Source organism: Malaya genurostris, chromosome 2 (genome assembly GCF_030247185.1).
Source record: "Malaya genurostris strain Urasoe2022 chromosome 2, Malgen_1.1, whole genome shotgun sequence".
Lineage (NCBI taxonomy): Eukaryota > Metazoa > Arthropoda > Insecta > Diptera > Culicidae > Malaya > Malaya genurostris.
The window spans coordinates 130,552,279-130,575,864 of NC_080571.1; the positions used below are offsets into that span (position 1 = coordinate 130,552,279).

The 23,586-nt window shown below is 35.9% G+C and overlaps 2 protein-coding genes across 5 annotated transcripts in view; one reads left to right on the forward strand and one right to left on the reverse strand.

Moving 5' to 3' along the window:
• Positions 1–4,331: 4,331 nt before the first annotated feature.
• LOC131430039 (exopolyphosphatase PRUNE1) lies at positions 4,332–6,700 on the forward strand. Of its 4 annotated transcripts, XM_058594653.1 has the most exons (5): positions 4,380–4,460; positions 4,509–4,566; positions 4,622–4,998; positions 5,052–5,488; positions 5,542–6,700. In XM_058594653.1, exons 3-5 carry the CDS (start codon positions 4,761–4,763, stop codon positions 5,698–5,700), a joined length of 834 nt encoding a protein of 277 aa, XP_058450636.1. In that variant the 5' UTR covers positions 4,380–4,460; positions 4,509–4,566; positions 4,622–4,760; the 3' UTR covers positions 5,701–6,700. The 4 variants fall into 4 exon arrangements, with proteins under 4 accessions (XP_058450634.1, XP_058450635.1, XP_058450637.1 ...); XM_058594651.1 differs by having other exon boundaries at positions 4,332–4,460; positions 4,509–4,998; XM_058594652.1 differs by having other exon boundaries at positions 4,332–4,460; positions 4,509–4,998; positions 5,316–5,488.
• Positions 6,701–22,230: 15,530 nt separating this feature from the next.
• Positions 22,231–23,586, reverse strand: part of LOC131428831 (putative gustatory receptor 2a) — a 70,454-nt gene continuing 69,098 nt past the window's right edge. The window contains exons 4-5 of the mRNA XM_058592875.1: positions 23,022–23,171; positions 22,231–22,959 (exon numbers count right to left, since the gene is read on the reverse strand). Coding sequence (XP_058448858.1) covers positions 22,903–22,959; positions 23,022–23,171 — 207 coding nt within the window. The 3' untranslated portion in view covers positions 22,231–22,902. The remainder of the gene's footprint in view (positions 22,960–23,021; positions 23,172–23,586) is intronic.

The following is a 23,586-nucleotide window of genomic DNA, read 5'->3' on the forward strand; positions in this document are numbered from 1 at the left end:
CTTTTATTTTATCGTGTAGAGCGCTAATCGCTGTTTCCGTGGTACGTATACGAATCGTACCCATGTTCCACACCAAGGCCCGTCTATGAAATAAAGTCCCATCACTGCCAAAAAATATCGCAATTCTTCATTCATCGATTAGCTGGAGTGTATCTTTGAATTTGTTGCAATACAACAACGGAAAACATAAACAAACAAACTTGTTTTGCGTCGTAGCAACTAGCATAAAGCGTTGCCAGAAACGATCTCTTTCCACATTTTCAAACTATCGCAACGAAAGGGAGTAATTTGCTAGGCTTACTTGTTCAGGCTGTGAACCAAACATTGGCGGTTCGTTTGTATGGGACTTAGGGGTATTATTATTTGTATTTGGTAGAGCTGCCTTTACACGAGACAATATTATTGTCAATACAAGGAGTATTGACAATACTTTTGATCGTGTAATGGAAACTTCTTTGAATTGACGAAAATATTGTCAAAAATTCAAAACTGCTCATCAATCCGACAATACTTTCTCTCCAGTGAGGAAACTGTCAAATATGTGCAATGAACTCATCTCTCAATATTTCAATGTTCATTTGCAATATTTGAAGCTCCAAACGCTTGATTTTCTCGAAAATTGCGGACTCAAGTTACCAAGTCAATTGGATTGACGGTATTGACAATACTTTGGATTGACAATAATATTGTCACGTGTAAGGGCTGCTTAGCGTTTACACTTCTGCTATCTGCCAGCATGCTGGTGTCAGTGTACTGCAGTGTACGTTCAACGGTGGTCCTTCGTTGGTCCAATACGTTCAACCATTGGACCATCGTTGAACGTTTTTTCCTAAGAGGGCAGTACACTGACACCAGCATGCTGGCAGCCAGCAGAAGTGTAAACGGGCCATAAACATTTGTTTCTTTTGCCGCTCGATCTTGGTTTGCCGTTGCGTGTTCCTCTGCCGGGCGACCGACAAAAGCAATGACGTACTATCAATTATGAATTAAGAAAAGCATCCTGAAAACCCAATAATTGAGTATCAAGTCTATACCCGAGTTCGTGATACACAAGGCTGGACTTTCTAGAGCACTTATTAACTCTTAGCGTGAAATCGGTTTCTTTGCAAACATTTGCAGCTTAAGAATAATTTGATTCTATAAAATCACTTACAAATGTTCGTATTATACAATCATTTCAAATTTATGTACTCAAATTAGTTTCCTGATAAAAATTGTCAGAATATTACGAATGGTTTCGTATGTTGATGTTGATTTTTTGGATGGTACTTTTAAATGCATAGTGAAATGTTGTAGGAAACGCCCGCAAAAAAATGCTAATCATCATTTAAATAGTAATAACTTACAAAAGGTTCGAAAACTTCAAAATTATGTTGAGTACAATCTCTTGTTATTCGATGGTCAAACAAACTAACCTCCGGGTCCTCGGTTTTCGATTCCCGAAGCATCGAAAGTATTGTTCAAAACACTCCACATACAAATTGAATCGATGTCTCATGTAAAAGATAATAAGTAAGGAATCGGTGTTATGGATCCGATTTACCTGGGTTTTGTTTCTAATATAATTAACTCATTTTAGTTTTCCTAATATTCGTTTGTTAATATCATTCGTCGTTAGGGGTTCAGTTATTATTATCTCAAAAAAAAACCGGAGCAGTCATCGATAGGAGAGGTTCTAGAATAATGTTTCGATCGTTCGGGCTTGCTCTAACTGATTTTATGTACAATAGATAGAAACTGTATTGGTAGACAAGTACAAGACGCAATGCAGCAAATTTTAAAAACGAATTTGCAACTGCCATCATCACTTGTTACAGGATTTCCCTCTGGCATTTGTTCAAATTTTTGGCGTGTAAAACGAATTCATAATTTGTTTTGTTTACATTCCAAAATCTACTTGAAAAACAGTAACCAACACACTTAAAACCATTTCTTGAGCCCGGCATAATAAAATGCCGAAACTGATCAGCAACACGTAAATTTGCTGATTGCTCAGTAATCAATACGCATGTTTCTGAACTTCGTTAAATGCATTCACTGATATTTCGGTAAAATGCTAAACTTTGCCGAAATTTGGCATAATTGCTTGCTGAATTTATCAGTAAACAATAGATATGCCGACATCAGCAGAGACGTTTGCCGAGATTTCGGAATATGCGCTAGCTGTTGCCGAGATTCAGTACGACAGCTGTCATTTATTGCCGCGTTACATTTTCGCTTCGCATTGTGCGATTATTTTCTAATGAAATTCTCGAGTGAAAAAATGGATAATCTTCTAAGAAGCGTGGAACCACTTGCAAGTAAATATATTGAATAAATACAGTGACATGTTTCGCTTTATAAAAAGCGACTTTATCAGAGCACTCGCGATTATAAGTGAAAAACACCCAACACGGTGCTCAAAGCGTCCTCGAGACAAAACTTTGGGGGATATGCGAAAAAATAACCCAATGCATGGACAAATTCAATAGATCAAAGTAAGTTTATTTTTTTAACAATACCGTATATGCATCATTAAATATTGAACATTTTTGTAAGCCAAAAATCAATATATATATTTATTTTCATATTTCTAGCTCGACTCAAGGTGGTTGCATCTGGAAACGCCGCTTTTTTTATGCTACATGTTTTCAGGTAGAGGCTTTAAGCACTACTGGCAACAAATTTGTAAGCCTCCTTTATGTGTTAATAAAATGAATTTTGTATCCTGAATGGCGTGTTTATAATGTTGAGAAATTACAAACAAAATTAATTGACTAAATTTTTAATTATTGATGATTCGGTAATTTATTTTTTCATTTTTTCGTTTTATTGGATTGCCGAATATTCAGTGAACGTTTCACTGAGCAAACAGTAAATCTCATGCTGACGATTTCGGCAATATTTGACGTTTGTCAAATTTGAGGGTGCCGAGACGCTCAGTAATTTTATTTTTGCCGAGATGATTGCTGATTACTCGGCTGTGCGAATCTCGGCATTTTTTTGCCGAGACTCAGCTAAAAAATTTAAGTGTGAAGGTTACGGTAACTGTTATTCAAAATCAATAATTTATCAACTAATGTAGCCAGTTTTTTTTTTCAGGGAATTTCATGTTGACATTACCAGTTACTGAGGGGTAGTTAAATTTGCGATACAAATTCGATAGGCGTGTGGCAGGTCGTGTCGTCGGTTCAGCAGTACTGTATGTAAACAGAGTATGTGTTTGTCTGTTAACAATTTCGATGAGACCATTTACGGTCCATATCGCCTAAATAGAGTTTTAAAACATTTGTTCATACTCGAAAGAGAAAGTAAACAAAGAGAAACATTTCATTTCTCGGTTATGTTTTCAGAAGGGTTTTATTCCTCCTAGGGGTACACAGATAAATTGTTGTTTTAGGTAAAGAATAATATTTCCTTGGTGTAGCATACAGAGCTGAGAAAATAAAGACCAAAACCTCATCAAAATGAGATCACCGCCGGAGAATCTTTTCAAGATCAGTTGATCAGTGAATTTGAAATCACATTGATCAATATCGGTACTGATCTTCCGCCACACAATGGGTAGTGATTTTGAGCTAAAATGATTCTTGATTTATGTAAGTTCAATCATTGGATGATTCGATAAGCTTTGATGTTGATGGAGGAAAATCACATATGATCAAGATAAGACATGACATGATCTACGTCTGAAATCGTTGATCTCCCGCCCTTTTTCAAATGGAGTACAATTGAATAAACTGCATCAGAATCAGATAAGAGGAATTCTTATGATATACTATTATCAATGCTAGAAAATCAAATTACTGAAAAAATTGTCAGTGCATAACTTAAGTTAAATCGTTTGAAGGCATCTTTTTCTTTTTTACTCATATCAGGCAAAATTTATTAATTTCGCACTTTTGCTGATCACAACAGAAATGATTTCCTGCATCATTCATTTTCGAATTTACAAGAAGAAGCTTTTATAACAACAGATACACGTTTTCCCATAGAATGTAAACGTTTATTGTGGAGATTTTTTCAGGAAATAGGGCAAAGCAGTAATATAATTAGGTATTTTAAAAATGCGCTCATTGAAAATATTGGACGTCACATTCCAAAAACCTCCCCCCCTTCCCCCTGTCACAAAAGATCACGTTTTATTAAACACCCCCCTCCCACTTGAGGCGTGACGTCTTTTATGGACAGCCCCTAATCGAAAGAGAGTGATTAAAGAGAAACTGTCACTTGCTTATACGCCCTTTTGAAAAATTTACTGAGATTTGCACTTATGACCTTTCCTCGTGTTTGTCTTCAATTATGCCAAAGTGAGGAAAAATTACCCACTTGAGAGTTACATTGAATGAGCGTGTAGGTAGCCGCGATTTTCATTGTATATTATTTATTTGTAAGAACATCTTGTTTTTTAAATATAAATATACAATCAGATCGAAATGAACCAGTTTTTGAAAAATTGCAGATCTCTTCTTACCCAACAGGTAACGCATTTCTAATCATGCCAACAATAAACTATATTTTTGTTACAGGTATCTAGAATCGTTGTTATCGGAAACGAAAGCTGTGATTTGGACTCTGCAGTTTGCAGTATTTGCCTTGCTTTCCATCTGTCCAAATGTCCGAGCTTATTCAATTCTTTCAGGAACTATCACTTTATTCCCGTGTTAAATGTTAGCAGAAAAGATTTGCCGTTAAAAACAGAGGTTGTATTTTATCTACATGAGAATAATATCAGCATACGTGACTTGATATGTAATGATGAAATCGAACTCCCAGAAGCAATGTCTAATGAAACCAAGCTCATTTTGGTGGATCATCATCTATCCAAATATCGACAGAATGTAATAGGAGTGATTGATCATCGCCCGTTCGATTCATATTCTAATTTGAATGAAAACGTATATAAACATATAGAATTAGTGGGATCATGCGCCTCACTTGTCTTAAGAATAATCGATCAATCGAACGTTCTAAAAAAAAATAAAGCAGACTATATCTCTACATTGAATTTGCTTTACGGTATGTATTGAAATGATTTTAAGAGGTCTAGGCTTCAAAGATTTTCTTAATAGGAGCGATAATCTTAGACACTTTCAATTTGTCGAAGCAAGCGGATAAAGCTCGCAAAACTGACATTGAAATGGTGCAACTAGTCGAACAAAATCTTTGCTTGTGTGATGTGACTAACAGACGTCAAACTTTGCTTGAAATTCTTATTGCAAAGAGAAGCGATGTATCTAGTTTGAATTCTCTTCAAATTCTTTCTAAAGATTCGAAAACTGTTGTCCGAAAGGGTCTAACTGTCTTAATACCTGGTTATCCTCTTCTTGTCCAAGATTATGTTAAACTAGAAGATGCAGAAATAAATCTCCAGAAATTTGCCAGAATGACCGGTGCCAATGTAATTGTGCTCATAGGAATGAGAATGGATCTAGCAAAGAACGATAACGCTAACATGAGAAGAGATTTGGGCATAATTAATGTCAATAACCAGGATTTATTTCAAAAGGTTTGTTTTTCATATAAGATTACTTGTAGAATTTCATTATGTGCATATTTTAGATCTTAAAAGAATTAACCTCAAATAATACTGTTGATCTTTGTTTGGAAAAGAACAACGAAATTGAATTTCTTGGAGGAGCTTTTTATGACCAACGTAATGTGGTGTACACAAGAAAACAAATTTTACCGCTCATTTGTGATATTATGGATAAGTTCTAGACGAAAGTGATCTGTAAATTACTTCAACGACGATGACCTCAAGATCTACCGTGTTATTCGCAACTCAGAGGATGCGACTTTTCTTCAACGACAAATGGCAATCTTTTCGGATTGGTGCAAATTGAATCACATGACCATCAAATTGAATCACATGACGGCTAAGCATTGTATGGATGTTTACTGCTTGAAATTCTTATACTATTCACTCGTTCGCTCTACTCTGGAATATTGTTCTTCTTCTTCTTCCTTTCTGGTTGGCGTCACCTCACTTGAGATGACGCCGAATTTGATGGCACAGCAACTAAGGCTATATTGCCAGTTAATTTTCGTTTATAGTCCAATGGACTTTATTTTCACTTGACTACAAGCGAAAAACTCGCTGTGTGGCTGCGTCGAATCGTCAAAGTACGGCTGAAAATCCTTTCTTGCGAAATACTCGAATTTTCTCCGGACTAACACGATGCAACGTGCTCACCCGTTGAGAGTTTCACCGGAAGTGGAATATTGTTCAGCTGTTTGGAACCCTCACTATCTCAATGGCGTTAATACAATTGAGTCGATTCAACGTAGATTCGTTCGATTCGCTCTTCTCCGTGTACCTTGGACCAATCCTCATCAACTACCGAGCTATGAAAGTCGCGGATTGCTTATCGGTCTAGACACACTGCAAGTAAGACGGGAGCTATCGCGTGCTTTAATAATAGCAGATGTTTTGAACTATAGGATCGACTGCCCACTTTGCTCTGTGAAGTCAACATAAATGTTAGTCCTCGAGCTCTCCGCAACAACGCTTTTCTTCGACTTCCTTTACGCCGCACTAACTACGGGATAAACAGTGCGATTATCGGCTTACAACGGTCATTCAATCGAGTGTCATCTGAGTTCGACTTCAATCTTTCACGGCATAAAACAAGGGCCAAATTCTTACATAGTATTAGAATTAATCATTAGGATCACATCGTGTTTGTTGATTTTACAATAAATAAATAAATAAATAGTCTATCACGTGTGATAAGTGTGGAGAATCGTTGCGAACGGTACTGGAGAATAACACGAAACAGCGGACAGTCAAACCGCACAAATGGTAGCTGTCGCCGAATGAACTTTGCCGGATAAAAATGTCATAGATCTCATGATATTTTTTCTCGTGGATGTACACGTATGCTCTCATCGGTAGTTGTTCTACTCTCTTCAATCAGAGAATGGCTTTCCACAAAGAACGGTTTCTCCTTTCAAATTCTACAGCTTTCAAGAGACATCCACCAACAATGATCAACGTTGAAATTCGTTTTATGCCTGTTCTCAGGCGGTGTAAGGAGACACATGGAAGTTTTGGTCCGCTATGCTGACGGTTTTTCTGTATTCTTTTTTGTTTCTCCGCACTCTCGTTGGAAGGAAGCGGTTCAGTGAGCAAAACTGAAAAGCAGTGTATACTAATGCTTTGATTTCCAGACGGGATGGTGGCACGAATTTGTAGAGGTTTGGTGCATAATGTATTTCGAAAATCTATCAAGACCATGAATCAATATGTTTCTCAACATCAGGGTTTGGAATATTCATTCACCGGTGAATGAATATATAGTTTCCATTGCATTGTGAGCGAACAATTCCACCGCTTACAAAGAGGACACCTTTCCAGCCAAAAAGAACCACACAAACAAAACGCTAGTGGAAGCAAATATATTCCACATATGCACAGATGGTGTGCTGGTATTAGAGTCTTCATGAAGCACAGAAGCCGTGAATATGGTGTGCTCTCTCGTGGTCCTGAACGTCGTTCTTCTCACAAAAAATTCATTGCAAGCTAACAATCTTCACGGGGCTAGTAAGTGATGAAGATTATATATTCAATTTTCGCTAACAGATTGATGACGGGCTCTTCGAACGCGAACGGCGGTTAATGATGACTTTATGCCACGAAAACTGTTGCATATCACTTATTTAATTCGTGTCAAGTTAGTAGAGGGTAAGAATTCTTAGTTATACTTGAATATTATAAACAGAAGTAGCAGGAGCGAAGCAATTCGCAATGGCGATCTGGTGATCTCACAAAATACTGCAAACAAACAAACGCTTCGTTTGCTAGCTGCTAGAAAGAAACTAGCTCCTGCACTCTTGTTACTTGTGTAAATCAAATTCCTGCTGAATAGCGTTTAATTGGGTTTAATCGTAGTAGAGCATGGATAAAAGGATAAAGGATAAAAAATAAGTCTTTTAAAGGATAAAAAATAAGTCTTTTAATCAGTATTCCGCACAGGGCTTGTATTGTGAATCCTCAAACGAACGAAGCAACAAAAAATATCTGCTGTGAACACTTTGCTTGACATAGCTGAATGAGAGACCTATATTAGAGAGAAACTGGATGCGTGAGAGTATATGCTACTGAGCAGACCAATTCCCCTTGCCAAGTAAATTGTCTGTGCTCTCATTCTCAGTTAACACATGAACTAAGCAATCCATGACAATGTAATGAAATGAAGGGTTCACTCTCGTTAGTATTGTACGAGAAAGAAGACCATGCCTCACGGTGTACTACAAGACGCGAAGCAACGTCATATAGGCAATGTTTACGGTTTATTTTTAAAAAGTAGGTTTACAGAAATCATTTTTAACATAATGTTCGCATTCCAAGACCAAATTTGATCACATTTCAAACAGACTTTAAACATTTTATAGCAGAAATTTTGCATTTGAGCCCATTTTCAAAACGATCCATTTGTTTCTTGGCAGTTTACACTGTGTACATATCCTAGAAACACTAAAAGCAATGTTCTTTAAATTAATATTCATCGGAACTAAAAGTTATGAAACTAGTTTCCTCATAGGCATCTACAATATGAGAACCATTCATCAAATGCTAACCTCATGAAGCATAGGTCTCAGCAAGCGGGCATATTCATGAACTAATGAACGAACGAAGCAGCTCTCCTGGCTTGGGTTGCGCTGTGAATTCTACCTGACATACGAATGTGTGTGAATAGCACAGATAGTGAAACCTTTTCGTTCATATTCGTTGCTTCAATATGCAAGCCCTGATTCCGCATTGAACATTTTTTCATTGAATTTTCATTGTGTATTGCTATGAGCTGTGAGAGCTGTGAGAAACACGTGTCCCCATTACAGTAAAACCTTTATTCTAATAAACGCTCTAGCGGTGGCAGTACACACAAATTGAATTCTGTATAAACAAATGTGAATCCCGTTCCGACCTCGAAGAAACATGCGACATTTAGGAGCCAGTTATCAGTCTGCTAGCGAAAACTGAATATTTAATCTTCATCACTATCTTGCACCGTGAAGCTAATTTGCTTGCTGTGAATTATGGGGCTAGAGCTTCTCTCTTACCGAGAGAAGGAGAAACAGTAGTAAGGGTGAATATTGTTCGCTCTCTTCTATTCTCGTGCATGGACAGCAACTTCAATAAAGCAACAAGGCTCACGCTTCCTCAAAAGCGACATGACTCATAAAGCAAGTATATTCATGAATATACGCCGTGAAGCATGTATACTCATCTTAACTGCTTCATTCATCCACACCCTGCCGATTACACATGCTGACTTTGACTCAGATCATCTTCCTGTAACATTCAGACTTTCGAAGCTATAATTAATCCAATTAGTTCTATATTCAACTATCATAGAGCTAATTGGTTGGATTACAGATCTCACATTGAAAATCACGTGGATCATGAAACTATTTTATAAAATTATGTGGACATCGACACAGCAATTGATAATTTGAATCATTACATTATCGAAGCTAGAAAGCTTTCAGTTCCCAAAGCTCAAACTAAATTAAATTCTCCTATCGATGACAATCTTCAACTGCTCATTCGGTTGAAGGATGTTCGTCGACGACAATATCAATGTTCTCGTGATCCTGCTATAAAAACATAGTTGAGGATTTACAAAAAGAAATTAAACATAGATTCACTCTTTTGCGAAATGAATATTTCGCTAAAGAAGTTGCACAAATTAAACCATATTCTAAACCTTTCTAAAAACTTTCTAAGGTTCTTAAAAAACCTCAGAAACCAATAACTGCTCTCAAGGAAGGAAATCAAATACTTCTTACAAATGGCGAAAACGCTCAAAAACTTGCTCAGCAGTTCGAGAGTGAATTTGAACGTCGCGAGTCCTATTGAAAATGAAGTCTCACTGAAATATGATCATATTGCAACTCAAGTGTTATTACAAGATGACATTATTGAGACGAATTTTGATGAAATTAAGTCAATTATTAGGAAACGTAAAAGCATGAAGGCTCTTGGTAATGATGGAATCTTTAATATTCTTATTAAAAATCTTCCCGATGTTGCCTTGAGACTCTTGGTTAAAATTTTCAACAAGTGTTTTTCATTAGCTTACTTCCCAAAAAGATGGAAAAACGCTAAAGTAATTCCCATCTAACCTGATAAAAACACAGCAGACACATCAAGTTATCGACCAATTAGTTTACTTTCATCTATCAGTAAACTTTTTGGAAAAATTATCTTGATGAGAATGATGTCTCATATAAACGAGAATTAATTGTTCCGAAGGGTTCGAGCGTAGCTCCAATCTTGTATAATATTGTCGTGAATACGACTTACTTTACTATGGGGCGCCTTTTCAGAATTTACCCTGTATGAGAATGGGCAGAACTTTATCGCGAATATCTCTTGATGTACTTAACCCAACAGCATAATTTTTTCTACAAGCTATCGGGAATATGATCAGGAATTTGCGATTAAATTTTCAACAGTGTGAGATATCCAAAAATAACTCAAGTGCAAGTTTTCTAAAACTTTTGGAAATAATTTGAAAAACTCATCACGCTTGCTTGCCTCTTTCGCACCCGGACGACGGTTTTGAGGTAGTCAGGCACATATCAGTTTCGATTATTTACTGGACGAGTATGAAAGATAAACTTTGATCGAAAATCGTCCATTTCTTCTAGTGCTAGTGATTTTAGTTCTTGAATTCAGGTCCAGGCTTCCCAAATGTACCGCCGCGCGACATTATTATTGAGGCTGTCTTGCTACTCTTTCCATGACAGACTTGTGATAGGTTTCATCACGACAGCCCTTAGACAAATAGTTCTGTACAGCCAACGTTGCCGTCATTCACTTCGTTCGACAGTTCATTCCATCTCAAGACATTTTGTCATGGTCCACGACAGCCGAAGAAGCATGAAGTTCTCGCTGTTCCGACAGTAAACTTCGGGTATCAGTCACTGCGTTGTTTCTGTCGAGAGCAAAATATTACTCTCCCTTGACCAGGTCTGCGACAGTAGTCGGTGCGGTTCAAATTTGTTGCTCTTGGTTTGCTATGAAGATTCGAGGCAACCATGTGGATTTTAGTTTTGCCTTTGGTGAGTGCTCTTTGCGCAGCGGTTGATCATTGCGCATAGCAATCAGCGTTGGTAGGGCATTGATAACAATATTATTGATAATTAATATACGAAACGGATTGAAGAACGGACTTTGGTTTTAATGAATAGTTAATTTTTATATTTTGGTCGATCTTCTATGAATCGATCGATCAATGAAATTCTATAGAAAGAAAAGTTTGTTTTCAAGAAATTATATTCATAATTAAAGAGCTGAGACAGTTCGGCGTGCTCGTTTCAGGCAGTTTACGTTCGGTTTGTCAGCTGTAACATTCATAGTGTAGGCGCGTACTGATGTGCGTGGAGCATTATTTCCAACCTCTTTTACTCTTCTTTCAGGATATCAAAGGCGCGATCGTTTCTTATACAAGAGTGTATAAGTCAATTGAATCAGATTTTAGATGTAAACGGTGAATGAATGTTTGTAACAAAAGATATATTCAAATTAAAGATTCTGTATTCGATACTAGTTAGCGTGATTCTGAATAGCATTCAACTTTGCAGTCGACTTGTAAGTCTACGGGACTATTGCATGGTCAGTGCTGCAATACTACGGACACTAAGAATCTTTCCATAAAAATACAAAATATACAAAATCTGGCTCGTTAAGTTCGTTATATGTACATTGAACCACCAATCGAATAAAAACCTTGAGTGCAAAATTTGAAGTCGGAATTAGCAATGCAAAAATCATTTAGAAACTTATTTGCAACCGTACAACAAAGCTTTGAATGCAAAACTGAATGAAAAATTCCGATTCTTCCAAAAAACATGTTTCCAAGCGTGGAATGCAGCATGGTTGCCCGTAACAGATTCGAATGTTTATTTCGTTTTATTTAGAAAAAAAAAGTTTTAGTTCACCAAGTTATTTAATAATGTCTTTCTTGAGTAATATGGTCTCAAGCTTTCCAGACATATCAAGTTATCTTCTATATATGAATAGTATAGTGTTTCTATTACCCTGGAATATATTCCAAAATACATATGTGCTGATAATCTGGAATTCATTTTCTTCCTGTTATGCATTGAATTATCTTATCTCTAAAAACGGCATATTAACTATTATATTATTTTGGTCATAGCTACCAGAAGTTAGCGACTTTTACACACGTTGAAACTGTCACATGTTCGACGTTTGGAAGCATTGGGAAAATCGAAAAGACTCCCATCCAGAAATTTCGGAAGTTGCTTTAACCCTCATGACTGTGCCTGCAGCGCAAGTTTCTGTTGAAAGAGCGTTTAGCGCTCTGGCGTTAGTATTGTCGCCAGCTCGGACAAAATTGTCCGTACAAAACCTGTCGAACATTTTAATAGTAAAATTAAACGAAGACCTACTCCATCACATTATTCCACACATGTACAATTGGAAAGACTACAAATCGATGGGAAAAAATGAATAAAAAATTATTTTTGATTAATTTAGAGCTAGAATCTTATCAATCAATATTATTTTAGAGCTAGAATCTTATCATTATTCAAAATCACTATAGATTCATAGTATTGAATTTCATTTCCGGTTCTGGTTGGGAAATTTGGGGAGTACGATTACCTATAAAGAACACTTATATTTCCAAAAATGGTAAGTAACAAAAACTACCTAAACATGAATTCAAGCTCAATTTGGTTTTGAAGAATCTTATATCTGCCATTGGATTTATAAAAATTTCATAGTGTCTATACATAGATTTTGATTTTGTCATAAAAAAAGGTTTTGAAATTACTTGAAAATTCGACTAGTGAAAGTTGACATTCGACTAAGATAAGTTAAGCAATTCCTCCGTGTGTGTATGTATGTGTATTGTATGTGTCAAACAACGTCACTCAATTTCTCAGGCATGACTGCACCTATTTTCCCAAATCAGGCTGAAATGAAAAGGCTGCATAGGTTACTATTGAATTTAATTCGGATCCGACTTCCGCAGTTACAAGTATGAGAATGTCGAAAAAAATTTTCTACCGTCTTGGCTAAGTAGCTTGTGTCCGCATTTAAAAAAATTAATATTGAAAATATTGTAAATGAATAGTGAAAAATTTGGAACTTTGAATATTGTAAATGAATAGTGAACTTTGAATATTGTAAATGAATAGTGAATATTGTAAATGAATAGTGAAAAATATTGTAAATGAATAGCGAGTTCATTGCATATATTCAACAGTTTTCTTTCTGAAAAGAAATTATGTTAAAAAAATGAAAAATGATATATTGAAAAATTTAGGTGTGATTCCCCGGGGAAGACCACAATTAGGTTTGAAAGCGGGAATAAATAAATATAATAATAATAATAATAATAATAATAATAATAATAATAATGATAATGATAATGATAATGATAATGATAATGATAATGATAATGATAATGATAATGATAATGATAATGATAATGATAATGATAATGATAATGATAATGATAATGATAATGATAATGATAATGATAATGATAATGATAATGATAATGATAATGATAATGATAATGATAATGATAATGATAATGATAATGATAATGATAATGATAATGATAATGATAATGATAATGATAATGATAATGATAATGATAATGATAATGGTAATGATAATGATAATAATGGTAATAATGATAATAATGATAATAATAATAATAATAATAATAATAATAATAATAATAATAATAATAATAATACTCAGCACGTTGAATAGTGGCCATGTGATAATTGAGTTTACAATGTCCAGTCAGAGCTCTGGCCAGAATACTGCAATGATGCTTGGAAAAATACAGTAGACACTTTGACATTTTCAGATTTAAATCTGGTAGAAATGCTTTTTTGTGCGCAAGTTTGCAAGCTGCGCCAGTAGCTGCCATGTTTGGATGCAGCCCAAGAACGAATCTTGTGCTTTATCCAACTAGTTGAAAGTGGTAAAGCTGGTTCAGGACCAACGAAATCATTCGTTGCACCAGCTCTAGCCAACTCATCAAATAATAATAATAATAATAATAATAATAATAATAATAATAATAATAATAATAATATTGTGGCTGTCATTTCCGATCCTAAAAAATTCATTGGTTTAGTTATCCTAAGAGAAACAGAAAAATCAAAACGTCGTTATTCAGAATAAGGGTGCATAAGATATTTTCGGAGTATTATCAATGAATGCTAGTGTATCTGTTTCTTTAGAAATAAGAAGGAAGCACTAAGGATGAATACTTTAGAAATTCATATATATATAAGCCGTTACACAAAACTCTGTGTTTATCTTTTAATATTCGTTAGTTATTAAAATTCATTGCCTTCGCCGACAGTATAAATAAATCTAAAACAATTTCTTTATTTCACAATGGTAATGTAATGAAACCCTAAAATTTCCTGCAAAGGTAATCCCAACAACGCAATCGTATGTACTAGTACCATTTCATTGAGGCAGCCGAAATAGTGCGAGCGCACTATGAACCACAGCTCGTCTCCAGAAACAGCCGGTTTATTGCTTCAAGAGACATTGATGAAACAGCCGGCCCGCGACAGCTCTTCGTAACAGTGATTCCCTGAAAATCAAAGGATGTCTTCGATTTTCAAAGGCTGTCGCCGTAACAGTTCATGCGAATGAGAGAACATAAAGAAACAGGATACAAACAGCCCGTTCGGTTTGACTACTCTCCGGATAGAATACTCTCATCAAACTGGTGAGTAGAAACTGTCTCAGTGACAGCATTCATTTAGGCATGCGAGCGCTGTTGCCATTACAGTTCGGCATATGCTTCACACATATTGTAGACTGGGCTTTCGACTTTGCGCTCAGACAGTTCATGCTATCTCGTGGCGGATGTCATTGAAAAGCAGTACTGCTGGGAAGCCTGTTCAGGTCCAGTCCCTAATTTCAGAATTCTTCGATTCAGTTCTTTTTGGAACAATTAACATATTCCCAAAGAACTATGCGAAATTTTGCTTTACTGTACTACGGTCGTTTTGTCAACCGGTTGGAGTTTGTAGTTGTTGTAAGAACTTTCTGCTAAAATGCATAGCACCGACTCAGTTTAAGTGCATCGTTTCAATTTTTAGTAGTGAAGAAGGGGGAAAGTTGGCACCACTAATACAAGTTATCAATTAATTGATATTCGAAAGTTATTAGCGTTTCAGTTATATTCGTATTCACGACATCCAGTTATGTCTGTGACATTACACACCCATACCTTTTTTTACTTCTGATATTCCAAATCTACCCGTTGGTTGTCAGAAATCGCTATTCTGTGACGACACAAGTCTGTTAGCCGCAGGTAGATATCTAAGAGTGATCTGCAGTCGCCTACAAAGAAGCTTAAATATTTTCGGTGATTATTTGTCAAAATGGAAAATTAAACCAAATGCAGCAAAAACGCAATTAATTATCTTTCCTCATGAGCATTCAAGAGCTTCTTTTCTTAAACCAAACAATAATCACATTCTTAAATTGAATGACTTGAAATTGACATGGTCTGATCGAGCTAAATACTTACGTTTAACGTATGACAAAAAACTCACTTTCATGGATAACATTGAAGGAATCCAGGCAAAGTGTAATAAATATATTAAATGTTTATATCCTCTTATAAACAGAAATTCTAAGCTCTGTCTAAAAAACAAATTGTTAATTTATAAACAAATTTTCAGACCAGCCATGCTTTATGCAGTACCAATTTAGTCAAGTTGTTGTTCCACCAGGAAGAAAACTCTTCAAAGGATTCAGAATAAAATTCTGAAAATGATTTTGAAGCGTCCTCCCTGGTTTAGTACAAATGAGATACACAGACTCACAAATATAGAACCATTAGATGTAATGTCACATAATATTATAAGCAAATTCAGACAAAAATCGATGCAATATTCAATTGAATCGATTCGCTCTCTGTATTAGTTAATAAGTCAGTATATAAATTCCTTTTCCCCATTACACAATACAAGTAGGTTTAGAATTTTTCCCTACACAAAAATCTCAGAATTGTGGAAGCAAATGATGTCTTCATGGTAATAACCAAATCGTGTACATAATAGGGCTGAAAAGTCACCACATGCGGCTGAACACCCAATTTAAATCTTAATAATTTAATTTTAACTCATATTCCAATAAATAGTTATTTGAAAAAAAGAACATCTAGAGCAATGAGGATCAACACGGCAGTGCAACAGAGATAGACAACAATTTCAAGGTAGAAGTTTTTTTTTCCTTTTGATTGAGTACTGTGTAGTGTTGGTTTCATTTTTTATTTTAAAGTTTGATTCAAAATTTTAATGTAATGGATGAATCCATGGACGTAAATTTGATTCAAAATCCTAGCATGAATCCTATACCCCCACGAACGAAAAAATATCAGGAGAGCTCTTCTGGGTCTTGGATAGTCTTTTTTAGACGTAAATCAAAGCCATTGAACCTTTTACAAATTTCCAAAGATTTGACATCGCGATTCTCTTCAATCAAAGAGATCATAAAAGTGAATAACGATAAAATTCGTGTTCTAGTAAATACTTTGAAACACGCGAATGATATTGTCTCTTCGGAACTTTTTACTAGAGAGTATAAAGTTTACATACCCTCCAAAGATGTCGAAATTGACGGTGTTGTAACCGAAGCGAGACTTTCGGTAGATGATTTATTCAAGCATGGTGTTGGTCGTTTCAAGAACTCTATGCTTGAGGGTGTGAAAATACTGGAGTGAAAACAACTGTACTCAGTAGTTCATGAAGAAGAAAAAAAGTTTATCGCCCATCAGACGCGTTTCGAGTGACATTTGCCGGTCTGCTTTGCCGTCCCATGTCTATGTCGATAAAATTCGCCTCCCTGTTCGGATTTTTGTTCCACAAGTAATGAATTGTACGAACATCAAAAAAAAAATCGGCCAAACAGCTACTTACTGTAGTAATAAACCAAAATGTATTAAGTGTGAAGGGCCTCATAAAGATAATGATTGCAACAAGGAAATTGAAAAATGTATTTATTGTGTGGAGAGTCCTAATGATGATATTTCAGTGCACAAAGACAAAATTAAGCTTTCTTTAAAAGCACGGTCTAAGCGCGCATATGCAGAAATGCTAAAAACGGTCATTGATGTCCCTCCTTTGGAAACCGAAAACGGGTTTTCAAATCTAGAGGAACCAGAGGGCTCTGACTCTGACGAAAATAGTGAAGGTAATTCGTTTATCACTACCCAAGGGTCAGTTAAAATTTCATCTTCAAAAAAAGATCCCCGTGTTAAACAAAAAAATTCAAAACCAAAAACTGTGCCTCCTGGTTTGTCAAATTCACAAACCAATCCAGGATCTAGCACAGAAAAAGATAATAATCCAGTGGGCTCCATTTCACAGCCACCAACAGGATTACTGAAGTTTTCGGAAATTGTAGAATGGATTTTCTCAGCATTCAATATATCTGAACCCTTAAAGACCTTCATAATGGCATTCCTTCCAATAGCTAGAACCTTTTTGAAGCAGTTATCAGCTCAATGGCCAATTGTCTCAGGTTTTGTATCTTTTGATGAATAATTTATCACCCGCCGCAAATGATACAATCACTGTCCTGCAGTGGAATTGTCGAAGCATCATACCAAAACATGATTCATTCAAAATCTTATTGCATAGTCAAAAATGTGATGTATTTGCTTTATGCGAAACATGGCTTCCTTCAAACATAACTTTAAATTTTAATGATTTTAACATTATACGTCTCGATAGAGACTCTCCGTATGGTGGAGTGCTTTTGGGAATTAAGAAATGCTATTCCTTTTATAGAATAAACATCCCTTCAACATCTAGTATAGAAGTTGTTGCTTGCCAAATAAACATTAAAGGAAAAGATATTTGTATAGCTTCGGTTTATATTCCTTCAAAAGCACAAGTTGGATAGCGACAGCTTAATGAAATGGTTGAAGCCCTTCCTGCTCTACGATTGATTCTGGGGGATTTCAATTCGCACGGTATTATGTGGGGCTCCGTTTACAATGATAACAGATCATCTTTAATACAAAACATTTGTGACAATTTTAACATGATAGTTTTAATATGCGTAGCATGACACGGATCCCAAGACCTCCTGCACGTCCAAGTGCATTAGATCTATCTCTTTACTCAACATCAATTCGACTAGATTGCACCTGGAAAATATTGCCTGATTTAAACGGTAGCGATCATTTACCGATCATCATTTCTATTAGCAGTAGCAATTGCATTGCTACTTCAGTTAGTATTCCATATGATTTGACAAAAACTATCGACTGGTTTAAATACCAAAGTAGTATCTCTAGTATTTTGAATTCAATGGAAGAGCTCCCTCCACTTGAAGAATATGACATCCTCGTTTGTTCGATTCTGGAGGCCGCAGAACAATCCCAAACTAAACGCTTTCCTGGGCCAACGACAAACAGAAGGCCTTCCAACCCCTGGTTGGACAAAGAGTGCTCAGAGGCTAAACTCGCAAAACAAAATGCTTGCAAGACGTTTCTAAAATGGGGAGGAGGAACTCCTCAGAATTTAAACAAAATTATGGTTTTAGAAATCAAGTACAAGAGCATACTTCGAGTTAAAAAAGGCGGTTGGGTAATGTCAGAGACATAACTGGATGTCGTGAATACGAAAACAACTGACATGTTCCTTAACACTTCCGAACATCAATTAGTTGATCAATTGTATGAATTATGCAAGCATTCCCCTTTTCCACATTTTTCGCAAAAACAAAGTAGGCTTCACTTGATCTAGATAACTGTGAATTTCACACAGCGAAAAGTGCAAAAATCAAATCAAATAGTTCTTGATTTGCACTAAACTGAGGATATTTCCCTTGGATTTTCGAACAACAAATCCTAATAGTTCTTTAGAAAACTTTTAGAGCCATTAGAACGGCTGATTTTGTGTAATGCTCTCCACCGTTGCTTCTTCACCAATGCAAATGACTGGTAGCTGTGACGTAATCGCTCTTGTCGAAAGCGAAACTAGCTTTGCAAACGACACAAAATACATCTGCTCACAGTGGCGATAGAATAAAAACTAATCCAATTTTTGTTGAGAAGCTTGTTTTTATCTGATTTCGTTTGTAGCCTTTTCACTAATGGGCGGTCCTAACGGCTATAAAAAAAGCCGCATACAGAATTTTAATGTCGGTTATTTCATTTCGGATTTGCATAATTTATTGAAAAAGCTATCAATATGCTGTAGGGATTCGTTTCTAGCATTCAAAGGGTCAAATTGCGTAATTCTCTACGACATTAAACTCTGTGGAACATTTTTCGCAAAAACAAAGAAGGCTTCACTTGATCTAGATTACTGTGAATTTCACACAGCGAGAAGTGCAAAAATCTAACCAAACTGTTCTAGAATTTCACTAAACTGAGGATATTTCCTTTCGATTTGCGAACAACAAACCCTAATAGTTCTTTAGAAAACTTTTAGAGCCATTAGAACGGCTGATTTTGTGTAATGCTCTCCACCGTTGCTTTTTCACCAATACAAATGACTGGTAGTTGTGACGTAATAGCGCTTGTCGAAAGTGAAACTAGCTTTGCAAACGACACAAAATACATCTGCTCGCAGTGGCGATAGAATTCAACTAATCCAATTTTTGTTGAGAGGCTTGTTTTTACCTGATTTCGTTTGTAGCTTTTTCACTAAAGGGCGGTCCTAACAGCTATAAAAATAGCCGCATACAGAATTTTAATGTTGATTATTTCATTCCGGATTTGCATTTCATTGAAAGAAACTATCCGGATGCTGTACGGGATTCATTCCTGCCTTTCAGAAGGACCAAATTGTGGAACTCACTACGATATTAAACACTGTTCGGAACATTTTCTCGAACGATTTGTTGTACAGCAGCAGATATTTTGTTCTCTTCCTCAGAACGCGTTCTGATTGGCTGGTGTTGACATGGGTCAAATGAGACAGGTTTTTCAATAGTGTACTATTGAAATATTACAACGCTTTTTCTTTACACGCTTAAGTTGAAAAATTTCGATTCTATTGGTAGTTAGATTATATAAATCTTTTCACCAATCACTGAGCTATGAGCATTAAAAATACGAGAAAGACAAACGCGCCTTATGAATTATCCTTATGATACTCGTTTATACCAAACATTTCAGAAAAGTTTAATTTTGAATTATTTGAGATTATGTCACACAACTGAATATTTTATCATAAAATAGTGATCATATTTCCGATGGCATGTAGCAAAAATTATGTTGATTCGTTAGATACAACAAGAGATATTCACGTTCAAAAACTTATCACTTTCTCAAACTGTAAATTTTGGAAAGGCAACCCACAGTAAAGTAAGTCGTATTCACGACAAAATGTTGCTATTGGAGACATTTTGTTGAAGGTTTTTCAAGAGAAACCTCAATGAGCACTCTTTGGAACACGGCCAGACGAATGAGAAATCGTAACGTGGGCAATGAGAGTGATAAATACTCGAACCGATGGATATGTGACTTTGCTAGGAAAATTTGCCCAGATTCTGTTCCTACGCAGAGCATTATTCTCCTCCAAATAATGGTTTTATTTATAACCCCTTTTCAATGATGGAATTTTCTATAGCACTTTTGTCTTGTAACAATAACGCTCCTGGGTTGGACAGAATTAAATTCAACTTGGTGAAGAATCTGCCTGACCTCGCAAACAGATGTTAGTTGGAATTGTTCAACAAGTTTCTTGAGCAAAACATTGTTCCACCTGACTGGAGGCAAGTGAAAGTTATCGCCATTCAAAAGCCGGGTAAACCAGCTTCAAATCACAACTCATATAGACCCATTGCAATGTTGTCCTGCATCAGAAAATTGTTCGAAAAAATTATTGTACGACGTCTCGACACTTGGGTCGAGATGAACGGCTAGTTGTCAGATACTCAGTTTGGTTTCCGTAGAAATAAAGGGACGAATGATTGCCTTGCATTGCTTTCGTCTGACATCCAAATTGCCTTCGCTCAAAAACAACAAATGGCATCTGTATTTTTGGACATAAAAGGAGCATTTGATTCAGTTTCCATTGATGTTTTTTTAGACAAGCTCCACCAACATGGACTTCCAGCGGTTATAAATAATTATTTGCACAACCTTTTGTCAGAAAAGCACATGCACTTTTCATATGGCAACTGAGCATCATTCAGAATTAGCTACATGGGTCTCCCGCAAGGCTCATGTCTCAGTCCGCTCCTGTATAATTTTTACGTGAAAGACATTGACAGCTGTCTAGTAACCCCTGCACACTAAGACAATTGGCAGATGATGGCGCGGTTTCAGTTACTGGACCCAAAACTGTTGAACTGCAAAAACCATTGCAAGATGCTTTAGATAACTTGTCCGTTTGGGCTATTCATTTGGGTATCGAATTCTCTGAAGAGAAAACAGAGATGGTTATCTTTTCAAGAAAGCATGATCCCGCGCAGCTTCAGCTCCATATGATGGGAAAGATGATCGCGCAGGTTTCAACTTTTAAATATCTCGGGGTGTGGTTCGATTCGGAAGACACATTAGGTATCTGATAACGACATGCCAACAAAGAGTAAATTTTCTTCGAACAATAACAGGATCTTGGTGGGGTACTCATCCGCAAGATCTAATAAAATTGTATCAGACAACTATACTTTCAATAATGAAATATGGATGCATTTGTTTTCGTTCCGCTGCAAACTCTCATATTATCAAACTTAAGCGAATTCAATAACGTTGTTGGATATTTATCATGTCGTTTGGACATGCGTGGAGTATGGTGATGTTAGATCTCAACTAATAAATTCTTTGCGTACCCAAGGTAGACTATCCAATGTCCCCGTTCGAGACATTCTTGCTTGTCGTGACCTTCCATACATGAAACTTCTTTATCATTTCATAAAGAAAATTTTAGTTTCAATTTAATAAAGAACCCTTTTAAGACCTAGTTCTGATTCCAGCGGCGACCATGAGTTCAACCAATAGCTAAATTAGAATAGAAAGTATCTGATGTTACAAACAAACTCGAAATAGTTTATGAAATTTTCAACAAAATGTTTGAAGATAACAGCTTATTTTATAATTTATAGAAGTTAATCGTTTGGTTCAAATAATATTTCCGAGTAGATTTCATAATTAATGACGAATTTCCTAAGATGATATTTAAGTAATAAGACGAATATGTTTTAATAATTTTAAATCGTAGTGACTATTTTAGAATTATATTAGGATAAGATTTTTTTGTAAAAGTGATGCTACGTCGAAGACGAAACGTAAAATCAAAAAATAAGTCATGTGCACTTTGCACAAACTGGCTACCTACGAGGTACCAAACCCCCAAATGACGATGCATGAGTTGTTAATTTATTAACCACATTGAGAATTTTTTGCAATTGTTTCGAACATCTCTATGAGTACTGTATATATCTTTGGTCAATTAACATAAACTACATTTATTTGCACTACATCACATTTAAGATAACACATAATCAACAATAGTACACCACAATACTAGGTTTGTAGCTGCAGCTCTCCATCCTCGATCACGCCCAATGTTCGCCAGATCACGTTCTTCTCCGATAACTGTTCGGTTTCCCAGAAACAGATGGCCAGCTTGTGGCCAGCTATCCTGGCTCCATCATAATGAGTTCAGCTGCGATGTCATCCTTATCAGATTCTTTGTTGGTTTTAAGCTAGTGCATGGTATCCTTAACTTCCCTCAGTGTGGGAGCTGGATCATTTCCGTCTTCTGTTGCACTGACGTAGTCGTTTCCTCCGTTATCTTGAACCCTCATGCATACGTTCTCAGCGCCGTTCAAGTGTTCATCGACATAAACTAAACACCAACAAAATGATAATTATGATGAATTTGCCAAATGATCAAACGTATCAATGTAGATGCTATCTCATAGATTCAGTTTTGCTCGAGCTGAAGCATTATGACAATATAGGTAACTGTTGCTGCCAATGTCTGAAAAATGTTTTATTTTTGACTTAACCGAATTGTCATGATGTACATATTAATTAACTTACCGACCCTAACAGACTGTAGTCTATATCGAAAAATTTGTTCGCTGTACTCGTAAAAGGTTGGTGGTGTAACAGTGCTAGAAAGTCTCGAACATCCCATTCTTCGAAGGTTAACTCTATAGGTTTCAGTAATAGTTGGATTAATTTGGATGCCTGTTGCAAATGATTGAGAAACAAACAGTGAAGTGTTATGTTTTTGTTTTTAGATAAAAAATAAAATGTATTTAAAAGATGCACACATTGTATTGAAACTTATTGAAATCCATTCACCTAATAGTACAATGATGCCTTTCTCACTGACATTTATAAATGATATTAATGTAATATGAATTTCTAAGTTCTGAAAATGCCTCACTCTACGGACTAAGTGTCAATTAAAAAATACAAAACTAGTCGTGTTACATTTAATTTTGAGCTTCTATAGTTCAGTGTTTTCTGTATGTAAGTAAATACTTAATGATTTAAATCGGCGTATTAAAGAAGAAAACAACTCTTCTTAATTCACCTACAGATGTGATAATGCCTTTCTTTTGCCCTTTAAATAGATTCATGAAAACATTAGTATGAT